This window comes from Triticum aestivum, chromosome 3D (genome assembly GCF_018294505.1).
Source record: "Triticum aestivum cultivar Chinese Spring chromosome 3D, IWGSC CS RefSeq v2.1, whole genome shotgun sequence".
Classification (NCBI taxonomy): Eukaryota; Viridiplantae; Streptophyta; class Magnoliopsida; order Poales; family Poaceae; genus Triticum; species Triticum aestivum.
Window position 1 is genome coordinate 12,579,965 of NC_057802.1, and position 12,809 is coordinate 12,592,773.

Below are 12,809 nucleotides of genomic sequence, written 5' to 3' on the forward strand. Positions count from 1 at the left end.
TCGCCACGGACTAGCAGGACACCACAGGCACAGATCGACATCGTGCCACTACATCTGCATCGTGCCGACCAGACTGCACCAATGTTCGAGCCACTGCATCGAGCGATCTACACCGACCAGCGCCGCATCATCAAGCTGTAAGACTACGTCAGGCTACAAGCCAACATACTTCGTCGAGCACATCTACGAGAAGCGACTGCAATATGCACCGTCCACACGCCAGGCCGGCGTGGAAAGCGATGCAATTCTTCATCAACTTCTCCGACGCGACACGGCATCGACACTTGGTCGCCGCGAGGGACGCCTTCAAGCGACACATTATCGTCGACACACCGCTGCGACGTCATCACCGACACTTCATCGCCAAGGTCTTCATCAACGTGGTCTTCACCAATATCTTCGTTCTGGACAGAGAGAACGACGAGCTCACAGAGGCCCTCGGGAATTCTGAGCACCCCGAACGGACACGAGGCACGTCAGGCTCCCTTTCGTGGAAGGCTGGATTTTCCGACGCAGGCGGTTACAAACGCCAGGAGAGGAAAAAGAAAAAGGAGGTGTCCCAACTACAGGCACTGCACGCAAGGGTACAATCGCTAGAGGAACGAGAGGCAGTTTGCAGCACGCGACCTGCCGAAGCTACACCCGAAGCTACCCCGCCATCTCAGCGAAGAAGCAGCGTGGCTTCCACGGAGCTGCTTCAGGAGCCTATCTTCACGGCTCCTGCTAGCTACCCCGTAGATGCTATCACGGAGTCTCAGCATTGCCACCTTATGACGCAGTGGATGGAATTGAAAGTCAAGGCCGCTGTTGGCTCTGTTGCACCTCCTAAACCTGGCGCAACTTTTCACTGCCGGCCGATTCCAGAAGGATATGCTAGGGTGATGGTGGATGAAATCACAGAAGGATTTGAGGACCTCCAGCTTGACCACCCTACGGGTGAAGGGGAGACTCGGCTGGGTTTTTGTCTGAAGACTCCATGCCTATGGCGTAAGGAGCTCATCAAGCTTCCGAACTGGATGCCTCCTCCTCCGGCGAGTCAGGGCACTCCGCCTCCTCCTCCGGCGAGTGACGATCAGGGCACTCAGCCTCCTTCTCCGGCGCGTGGCGGCACTCCGCCTGCGTCGGCACGCCCGAGCAGCCACCAGCCTCCTCCTTCTCCGCCTCGCCAGCAAGGGCGGAAGAGACCCGCCGTCGCCCCGGCTGCTCCAGCGCGTCGTAGTCCTTCTCTCCGCCTCGTAAGCAAGCACAAAAGAAGACAGCCGCAGCCGCTCCGTCTGCTCCGGCGTCTAGCAGTACAGCCAGAGGCGGGAGGCAATACAGATACGGTCCACCTCTCAAGCCTCTAGAGAAGTTACCGTACGAGAGGACCGAGGAGGAAAACGCGAAGATCGTGCGGACCGAAGTGAAGGACTTCTTTGAAGGGTTGAAAGCAAAGAGACATCCACCTCCGGAGGAGAAGGTAGATCCGGTGAAAGCAAAGCGCACTATCGATGCCCTGAGGAAACCACCAAAGTCTCTGCCGAAAACCAACTATGAGCGCATTACTGAAAAGGCATATCTCGAAGCGGAGCGGTCGGGAAGTACTGTCAGTGATCAAAGGTTAAAAGAACGAGCAGCTGGGAAAAAAATTGCCCAGCTCAGCGAACAAGCAAACCAATCGTGCCCCCCGCTCAATGTGTCTAGCGACATCGTCGCTAATGCTCCAGGGATGGTGCCCGGTTATAGCAATCTTGGAGATTACCTGCCCGACGATGTACATTATGATTTCTTGGAGGGGACGAACACAGATACAAGTACGGGAAGCCTCTCGTCAAAGATGAAAAATCTCTAACAACGATGATGCGAAGATTCCATAATTGATACATGAAAACCTACAGAGAGTCTGGGGGGACGAATACTTTGTATCTGAGAGTTAAAGAGGAGCACGACCTCGTTGGAACTGGTCTGTTGCATGTTCCATTTGAGGAGTTCTTCCAGTTCTTCAATCAAAAGGCCCTCGATAAATTAACGGTCACTTGCTACTGTCTGTAAGTACTACTTCTGTCATTAAGTCTCTATATATAGCTCAGCTATTTCATTGCATGTATTTGTACTTATCCTCACTATATTATGCAAATTGAAGATCGTCGAGTGCAGAAAAGCAAAATTCTATGATATTGGGTTCATTAACACAAATCTCATAGATGAATTTCAGGTTAAAAAGAGCGCTAAAGATGCCGAAGCCAACTTGCTCAAATGATTGATAATAAATCAAACAAAGATTAATACTCTTTCCTTACAACTTCAAGTGAGTGTTACTGTCGTGTGCATATTCGGTTTCCCTTATTACTCGAGCGAGGTTATAGTAATGTAATTGATGAGTTATGCATGCATGCGTAGCTTTCACTATATTTTCCTGGAGATTAAGCTTGAGCAGAGACTAGTAACCGTCTTAGACTCGAGACGAAAAGATCCCGAGACCTATGCGGACATGACTAAAATTCTCAACAAGTAAGTTCAATTGATCATTATCGCACCATATCGGCAACTTTTTGTTCATTTCCTGATATCTCAAGTAATAATTATTTTCTTTGTCTTGCAGGGTTTGGAAAAAGTTCACCGCAGAAGCTCCGGGACTGCCGAAGGAGCTGCGATATACATACCCGAAAGTAAGTACTACTAGCTAGCTAGTTGCGCACATCTTCTGTTGATTCTAGCTACTTTCATCAATGCAATTTATAATGCTTCATTATCAGTTTGATTGACCTCTATTTCTCGTAAAGTGCTTGTGGCAGGAACAAGGGAATGATTACTGTGGATACTACGTGTGCGAGTTCACCTACAACGCGACTTTGAAAAATAAGCGGGCCTACTCTAAAAGACAATATGAAGTGCGTAAGCAATAATATTCACAATTTCATTTTATTACACCATCATTTCTGTTGAGTTTCATTCATATATATGTATTAAGCCCCTTCTTCAAATTAGACGTGGCAGATGCGGAATGAACTCCTACCACAAGATTGCATGAAAGCAATCCAAGAGGAATTGGCGGGATTCTTTCTTGACCACGTCATCAATAAAGCCGGAGAATACCATGTGGAAGTTGAGTTCAAATGCTAGGGGATTGTAAGAGATCTTACATATTGTATATGTATGTAGCCAGTAGCGTCAGATAGATAATACGAAAACTTGTTGTTCGACCAATCTCTCGGAGAAGGAGAGGTCGATCACTTCTCTCGGTATGCATGACGAACTTCTGTACTTGATGGTTTCCTTCATTTTCTTACTAGCTAGCGTGTCGAGGGCCTCTTTATGTATAGTACGTAGCGTTGACCAAGCACGGAGATAAGAGAGGACACTTCTCTCTATTAATTAATTAGCTACCTAACACAATATATGAAACACCTTAATTAACCATACAAAGCCCCAAATCCACCCCTCTTTCAGAAAAAAAATAAAAACCCTAGCCCCTGAACAGCTGACGCGTGGATGCCTATTGGTCCCGGTTGGTGCCACTGGTCCATCTGTCCCGGTTAGTATAAGAACCGGGACTAAAGGCCTAGGCATTAGTAACGACCCTTTAGTCCCGGTTCCCCAACTGGGACAGATGGGCCTTATAAACCGGGACAAATGGCCCTTTTTCTACTAGTGTAATAACAATTTCACTGGAACACTGCCAAATTTTATCGGTGAATTCACCAGGTTGAGCACACTGCATCTCTTCAATAACAACCTTGTTGCACCTATACCAGCACAGCTTGGGAATCTGACATGTCTAACCTCCCTTGATCTCAGCGACAATCACCTCACTGGACCTATATCGGTGCCTTTACTCGTCTCACTTCCTTGGACCTAAGGAACAACTGCTTCTATGGTAGTTTACCAACTGAAATAGGTGCCCTTACTCGTCTCACTTCCTTGCACGTAAGTTATAACAACTTGAATGGAAGTGTACCAACTGAAATAAGTTACCTTACTAGCCTGATTTCTCTGGACCTAAGTGGCAACAACTTCAGCGGTATGATCACAGAGGAACACTTTACAGGTCTAAGAAACTTGAAGGACATAGACCTTTCTTTCAACAGCTTGAAGGTTATGGTGGGTTCAGGTTGGCTTCCTCCCTTTAGTTTGAAGTCTGCACTGTTTGAATCCTCCAAGATGGGCCCACTGTTCCCAACTTGGCTTCAATGGCAGACAGAAATCACCAGACTTAGCATCTCAAGCACATATCTGAAGGGCAACATTCCTGATTGGTTTTGGTCTACATTTTCACAAGCCACCTACCTCAATATCTCTGACAACCAACTATGTGGCAGCTTGCCAGCAGATCTGGATACTATGGCATTTAAATAACTCTATGTCTCTTCAAATCGGCTTACAGGACCAGTACCTTCGTTGCCAGAAAATATCAGAGAGTTGGACATCTCAAACAATTCATTTTCAGGAAGGCTGCCATCAAATATTGGTGGTCCGGATCTTGAAATGCTTCTTATGTATTCAAATCAAATTGAAGGACGCATTCCAGAATCCATGTGCAAATTACAGAGCTTGTTATATCTAGATTTGTCAAACAATATTTTGGAGTCTGAAATTCCTCAATGTTTTGACGGCAAACAGATACAATTTCTTCTGCTCAGCAATAACAGTTTATCTGGAAAATTCCCAGCATTCTTGCAGAATAGCACAAGGCTGAAGTTCTTGGATCTTGCATGGAACAAGTTCTCTGGAAGGTTACCTACATGGATAGGAGAGTTGTGGAAGTTACGTTTTCTACTATTGAGCCACAGTGCACTTTCTGGTACTATTCCAGTCGAAATAACAAATCTTGGGTATCTTCAATTTTTGGATCTATCGGTCAACAACTTCTCTGGTCCTATACCATTGCATTTGTCAAAGTTAACATTTATGAAAAATTTACAAGAGCAATTCATGCCTAGGTCTGATAATCGAGGCATACATTTAAATAACATTCAATTGGTTTCTCCAACATTTGGCGCTGGTCACCTAGCAGAAATATTGTCAGTAATTACTAAAGGACAAAAACTTATCTATGGTAGCACAATTGCATATTTTGTGAATATAGATTTATCAAGCAACTCCCTGACTGGTGAAATTCCCACAGACATCACTTCCCTTGTTGCACTCATTAATTTGAATTTATCATCGAACCAATTGAGTGGACAAATTCCAAACATGATTGGCGCTGTGCAGTCATTGGTATCTCTCGACCTCTCTCAGAACAAGCTTTATGGTGAAATCCCATTGAGCTTGTCAAGTCTGACATCTCTGAGCTACCTGAACCTGTCCTACAACAGTTTGTCTGGAATGATACCATCTGGCCCCCAACTTGACATCCTCAATTTGGACAGCCAGTCACTTATGTACATCGGCAACAGTGGACTTTGTGGGCCTCCTGTCCATAAGAATTGTCCAGGAAATGATTCTTCCATCCATGGTGATCTCAAAAGCAGCAACGAAGAATTTGACCCACTGACGTTTTACTTTGGTCTTGTGCTGGAATTTGTGGTGGGGCTCTGGATGGTGTTTTGTGCACTACTGTTCAAGAAGACATGGAGAATTGCTTATTTCCGGCTCTTCGACAAGGTGTACGATCAAGTCTATGTATTTGCGGCTGTGAAGTGGGCAAGCTTCGCAAAGAACACAGATGCAGAATAAGCAATTATTCTGAAGGAGGCAGTGTATGTGCTGCAACCCACTGAACCAGAGCTCTGGACTATTAACCAGGGTGTGGTAGATCTTCAGCAGCATTTGTTATATTGTGTGCCATGTTTGTACCTCTAAATAAAGATGAAGATGTCTAGCTCTTCAGATACATTTATGAATTTACTATTGTCGAACTATTGTGGTAAATGTAAGACTTAATATTATTTCGTAATTCTGACACATCTAAGACTTTACTATTCTTCTGGGATGTACTCCCTCCGTTCCTAAATATTTGTCTTTTTAGAGATTTCAAATGGACTACCACATACGAATGTATATAGACATATTTTAGAGTGTAGATTCACTCATTTTGCTCCGTATGTAGTCACTTGTTGAATCTCTAGAAAGACAAATATTTAGGAATGGAGGGAGTAATAATCATGAGGGTGGTCTTTCCCTGAGTAATTTGAACATTTTTAGCCGTTACAACGAGTAAGTTTTTTATTTTTTGCATGATGGTTTTGTCATCTGCACTAAATTAGCTGTATGAATCCCTGCAGAATTTCAGTTTATAACCTTGCACTTATACTCTGTTCTCTGAAGGGTACGAGTACGAGTACTTTATTCCGTTGGCTTCAAGTTTTTATTTGTAGCTTGAAATGTGCACCGTAGAAATGGCATTGACTGTGTAATCCTCAGATGTTAATGTCAATCAGCAGCAAGTACTTGAATTTCACAAGATTTAGACTTAAGTGACTGTATTTGGTTACTCTGAATGATGGTGAAACAGATAAATAAGAAGTCAGAGGGAAGGAATTAACTAACCAGCAATTTCCTCCTCTCGATCGGCGCGCTCGGAGCAGCAATGGCCGCAGCTCTGCAGCACTCGCCGGCCATGGTGCAGCAGGGCGCCTCGCCTGGGAAGCCCTCGCCAAGGAGCTCCGGGGGCGCCGAATCCATCCTATCCAGCGCTGGCCTCCTCGCCGGCTGGACAGCTGCCTTGACAGCACCTGAGGCCGCCCTCGCCTTTGTAGCGCTCAGGTGGATCGCCGCCGTCGTCGCCGGTGGGGGAACGGCGGGCAGGGGGACTCCTCCCCGATCTGGTTGTCCGCCGGGGCCCAACCCCAAACAGGGAGGAGCGCTGGGGCCAGCCCTCGAGTCCAAACCGGCCCAGCTGGGCGCATTCATCCAGTTTTCCTGTTTGCTTTTAGCTTTTCCCTCCGGCCCACTTTGGGGCCTGCGTGGGCGCTTTCACCCGGTTTTCTACCTTTCTTCTTCTTCTGGTTTTCCTGTTTGCTTTCAGTTTTTCAGGCAGTTTTCTGATTTGAAAAAAAAAATCATACATTGAAGAAAATATTCAAAAAAAATTAAGAAAATATTCAAAAACATTTTTAAAAGCCATGAATTTTCAAAACACTCATGGGTTTTTCAAATATTCACAAATTTAGAAGATAATCATTACATTTTTAAAATGTTCTTAAATGTATTTGTATTTATAAAAATGTACATGCAATGTTTAGAAAATAGTCATGAATTTTAGAAAAATGTTTATCAATGTGAAAAAATGTGCATGGACCTAGGAAAATGGTCAAGCACTGCAGTCTTTTCATCGGAACTTTCCTGCTTCGTAAGGGGTGGCTCATAGGAGGTTGCACGCTCCATCCGTAGGTTGTAAAATAAGATTAGACATCTTAGACAGTTCATGTATGGTGTGCTACGGTTTGCAAGAAGGAAAATTAGAGATTGTGCTCAGACATAACTTTTGTGAATATTTCTAACTATTCATATTTTATCCAAACACATGCCATGTATCTTTTCTAGATAACAATAAAAACATGCTGAATTGTTACATTCATTTAATATTGGCCTCAAAACCAGCCATATGTGTATAAGATGCCACACATCGCCACATGGGTCACAATATATAAAAATCCAAATGGCGACACCTATTTGATTCCTCCCACCATAACCCTAGAGCGAAGCTCTCAACATCCTTCCGCTGATGCACTTCATAGTCATAATCCTCACAAGGTTAGAACTCTGGCGGCACAAATCTACAGATCTACAAACCATCCTAGGACAGGGTGGGGAGTCCTCTGGTATGATTCCTAGATCTTTAACCAATATTTTTCTCCAGCAAGCTATTTTGTAAATAGAAAGCGCGTCAAATTGGGGAGAATAGATCTGGTATTCCGAATGAATCGGGAAGTGCGATAGAGCGACACGAGAATGATAGCGTGAGAATTAGTGGCCCTTGTCCATCTTTCACTCATGTGGGATTTGGTTATTAGTAGACTTCCTTCGACTTTTCATCATCGAGCTTTTTAGGTCAAGAGGAGAAGGGATTGACGAAAAAATGGGGATAAGGGTGCGGGGGATGCCAGCCTTTTTTTTGGAGAGGGGGTGGGGGTGGGGGCAAAGAGGTGATGCTGCCAAGGATAGAGAGGGGTTGGATCTTGAAGCGCTTCCCAGCTCTAGTGAACCGCTCAATCGCTTGCCTCCCAACTTGACCAAATAATAGGAACGTGTTTGGCGTGTGATGGCAGGGGATATCCATCGTCTTGCATTACATCAGGGTAGGGGGAAATTGAAGGAGTAGCCTGCCCCCAAACAGGGAGAGGACCGCTAGAGTTCATCCGGTTTGGCGCATTCATCCGGTTTTCTTGTTTTTTTCTTCTTCTGATTTTCCTGTTCGCTTTTAGTTTTTTTTAGGTTTTCTTCTGACTTGAAAAAAATTCTTAGATTGAAGAAAAATATTCGAAATTTTAAGAAAATCTTAGAGAACTTTCTTAGAAGCCATGATTTTTCAAAACACACTAGAGTTTTAAAAATATTGAAAATATTAGAAAAATAATCATTAAATTTTAAAATGTTCACTAATTTTAGAAACATGAATTTTTTGAAATGATAATGTATTTATAAATATGTACATGCAATGTTTAGAAAATAGTAATGAATTTTAGAAAAATGTTTTTGAATGTGATAAATGTGCATGAATTTAGGTAAATGGTCAAGTAGTGCAGTCTTTTCATCAGAAATTTCCTGCTTTGTAAGAGGTGGCTCATAAGAGGTTGCACGCTCCATCGGTAGGTTGTAAAATTAGATTAGACATCTTTGACTGTTCATGTATGGTGGGCTACGGTTTGCAAGAAGGAAAAATAGAGATTGTGCTCAGACATAAATTTTGTGAATATTTCTACCCATACATATTTTACCCAAACACACGACATGTACCTTAGATAACAATAAAAACATGCTGAATTGTTACATTCATTTAATATTGGCCTCAAAACTAGCCATATATGTATAAGACGCCACACATCGCCACATGGGTCACAATATACAAAAATCCAAACGGTGACACCTATTTGACTCCTCCCACCATAACCCTAGAGCGAAGCTCTCAACATCCTTCCGCCGCCACACCTCATAGTCGTCATAATCCTCACAAGGTTAGAACTCTAGCAGCGCAAATCTGCAGATCTACAAATCACCCTAAGACAGGGTGGGGAGTCCTTTGGTATGATTCCCAGATCTTTAACCAATAATTTTTTTCTAGCAAGCTATTTTGTAAATAGAAAGCGCGTCAAATTGGGGAGAATAGATCTGGTGTTTCGGATGAATCGGAAAGTGTGATAGAGCGACACGAGAATGCTAGCGCGAGAATTAGTGGCCCTTGTCCATCTTTCCCTCATGTGGGATTTGGTCATCAGTAGACTTCTTTTTTCATCATTGAGCTTTTCTAGGTCAAGAGGAGAAGGGATTGATGAGAAAATGGGGATTTGGGTCAGGGCGATGCCAACCTTTTTTTTGGGGGGGTGGGGGTGGGGAGGGGAGGAAAGAGGTGATGCTGCCAAGGATAGAGATGGGTTGGATCTTGAAGCGCTTCCAGTTCTAGTGAACCGCTCAATCGCTTGCCTCACAACTTGACCAATAGGAACATGTTTGGCGTGTGATGGCAGGGGATATCCATCGTCTTGCCTTACATCAGGGTAGGGGAAAATTGAAGGAGTAGCCTGCTAGAGGTGGTGGAGACATACACAAACATGTAGTTGGGTTGTGTCGCGGTTGATCTATAGGATGCACCACGACCTGTGGGGAAAGAGGAAGGGTAGGGCAGCGAGAAATAGTAAGTCTTTTGTTGTCTAATAAGTCCGGTGTATATGCCTGATGGATTGTTGGGCCTTTGGTACTGCGCTATTCTACAACGTTGCAGGCCAAGACACCATGTGGGATATGTCCATATATGTCCCTCTTAGTTTTCTAACCATCAACGACCACTGATGTTGCACATATTGAGGACAATTAAATTTGGAGAGCAGTGTCACCGTTGTGAATTTTGCACAAAAAATATCACCATTACATGTTATCCGGCACAATTCACTGTAATTCATTTTTGTGAATGTGCAATTGTGCAGAAAGTGGAGATCCATCCAAGATGACCATGGATGCACCTGAGATGTGTTATGTTGACCTCCTCCACCAAGACATCCAGGCAAACATCTTCTCATGCCTGCCGGATCCGACAAGCATTGCCCACTCTATGCTAGCTTGCAAAACATGGTGCCATTTGATCACCGACCGTGGCATCCTTCGCCGTCACCGACCACCTATGCTCTGTGGCATTTTTCAAGAGGTCTTCTCACCAGAAGAGTTGGCTATTCGCTCCATATTCTTTAGTCCCATCGACCAAATTGCATCACCCGAACTCGCCGAGAAGACCAACAACATCCAAGCGAACAATCCACTGTCTCTACCCAGTGGCCCGTGGTCCATCGTGGACTCCTTGGAGAACCTTCTCCTCCTTTGCCATGAACGACTCATCATTCACGAGTCGGTCATGCTCGCGATATACAACCCTGTCACCCATGACTTGCAGGCACTCCCTCCAGTGGTAAACAACCAGTATTGCTTCTTCTTCGGCGCTGCCATCTTCAGTGATGATGCACTAGCTGCCAATAATAGGCGTCTGCTCAGACCTGGAGCCTCAGATGTGTCGTTCAAGGTGGTGTGTGTGGTGGCGGTACCTGGTGACCACCATGGTGAGTGGATCTACCAGACGTTTGTGCACTCGGGTGGCTCCGCTGGTGACAGCAGCTGGAGCACCCTTCCTTATCGGGCCAGCAGTATGAGGACCCGCGGCTGGTGCATTGGTGGTACTCATGGTGGACAGGCAGCTCGGGCTGGCGCCGCGCTGTTCAAGAGTATTGGATGCATGCACATGACGGATGTCATGATGATGTTGATGCTGGATATGCGCACAGGGGGGGCTTCTTTGTTGGTGACGCCGAAGTGTGGCGCGTTCGTGGATTATGGCAGGGGAGACGACGAGAAGCTTTGGTTCGTCTGCATAAATAAGTTCCTTGTGCTCCGGCTCTACAGCCTACCGAAGCCGCGAGAGGGCAGTATTACGCGTGTCTTCAAACAGTGCAACCTGGAAAGAGAAGTGGAGCTATATCCGATCATCACGGGGCTGGTCGCGGACGTTGATGCGGCCGATGTCGTCGGGAGCGCTAGCAACGTGCATTCACGAAATGGGTACGTCTTCTTCAAGATAATCTTCAAGATGGACAAGTACGACTATTTTGCGGTGCATCTCCGGAGCATGCGTGTGCAGCGGCCGAACGGGGAATACCGGGGCTCTCTCTATCCCTTCATGTGTCGTGAGGATTCGTAATTTGTTGTTGTGATCTGCAGACTGCACGCATCATTCTGGAGTTTGATGGAGTGCAGGGCAAGATTTACCTGTATCCAAATTGTTCGTTTGTTACACCATCGAATTGTTCGTTTGTTACACCATCAAATTGTCCTTTTGTGTCATGTCATGGAAGAAACGGGATCTGCTGCTTGATAACTTTATATTAGTTTCACAATGCACCCCATGTGTATTCTTTTGGTTTATCATGAGATTTTGCAGTAATTCAATTTTTCATTTTTCCGGGAATTCTCACATTTGTTTATGTCTAGGTCATCTAAAAGTAGGATTCAGTATGAACGTAGAATTTAGGTTTTTTAGTACATATATTTAATTGTACAAGTTTAATCTTTGAATTATGAACGTAGGAAATGTCATACTCGGACGACGAATGTCTCCCGGGGGAGTGCAGCTGGTGCCACGACGATCGAGGTTTGTGCGACAGGTGCCCTCACCTAGACGAAGATCGACGCTTCAGCATTAAGCTCGAGGAGACCTTCGATGTTGAAACGGTACGCAACGACGACAAGTGTTTTTTCGTAATTAAGCACGACTTCAACTATTTCAACATCTAATTTTCATCTTTTACAATTCGACTAGCTTATCCCATGCCATGCAAGACGCTATGTCTTTGAGAGGATGGGTTTTGAAGACCATGAAAATTTTGAAACAAAGAAAATACACCTAAGGACCCATCATGATATGGATTTTGAAGTAAATCTATACAATTCTCAGGGCGTAACCCATTTTGGTTGCCAAAATTGGGAAGAACTTTGCAAAATGTATGGTTTTTATGAGGGTATGATTGTCACCATGGATCTTGGTGATCCTGACATCGAGCAAAACAATATGGACATTTGGGTCCTTGTTGATACGCTTCCCATTCTACCGTTATGTGAGTTTCTCAAACATAGTTATTAACTAATTTATATTGTTTATTTCAAAATAGTTGACAGCTTATTTCCATTGACAGCTTATTTTCATTCTTCAAACAATGTGCGAAAGATGGTAGACAAACCCACTACACCGATGGCTCCGAATTAACTTATAAGGAGAAAAATCATCTGATCGCATTTTGTACTGATCTTGAGAATTACAATACCTATTATCGAACTCCTCTAAATTATGGTGAATACGTGCCACTAGTGCACGTGTTGAACCATGGTAACTTCTATGGAGATACCCTGGTAAGATTTTTTACTATTACGACATCCGTGCATCTTTTGCATACTTCTAAAACTAGTACATCATTGCTAACTACGAAGTTATTACTATGTTTTTCAACAGAAAATCCCGATGGATTGTGTGCCTCATCTGATGTATCAGAATGGTCGCCTTGATGTTCTGAACATACAGCCAGGTCATCCTACAGATCTCACCTGTGCATATCGGATTTCTAAAACCGGTGAACACATGCTAATCAAAGAATGGAAAAAATGTTTGGACATTCGTAAGGAGGTTCTTGGAA

General features: G+C 44.3%; 1 protein-coding gene and 1 pseudogene across 1 annotated transcript; both read left to right on the top strand.

Moving 5' to 3' along the window:
- The first annotated feature begins 239 nt into the window (after window positions 1–239).
- LOC123076047 (receptor-like protein EIX1) lies at window positions 240–5,658 on the top strand (annotated as a pseudogene).
- Window positions 5,659–9,066: 3,408 nt separating this feature from the next.
- On the top strand, window positions 9,067–11,551 carry LOC123073756 (uncharacterized). The gene is made up of 2 exons (XM_044496797.1): window positions 9,067–9,166; window positions 10,065–11,551. Exon 2 carries the CDS (start codon window positions 10,085–10,087, stop codon window positions 11,321–11,323), a length of 1,239 nt encoding a protein of 412 aa, XP_044352732.1. The 5' UTR covers window positions 9,067–9,166; window positions 10,065–10,084; the 3' UTR covers window positions 11,324–11,551.
- Window positions 11,552–12,809: the final 1,258 nt, after the last annotated feature.

What these genes read in the sequence shown, in the direction of transcription:
- LOC123073756 (XM_044496797.1), top strand. Translation starts at nt 10,085, where the DNA reads ATGACCATGGATGCACCTGAGATGTGTTATGTTGACCTCCTCCACCAA.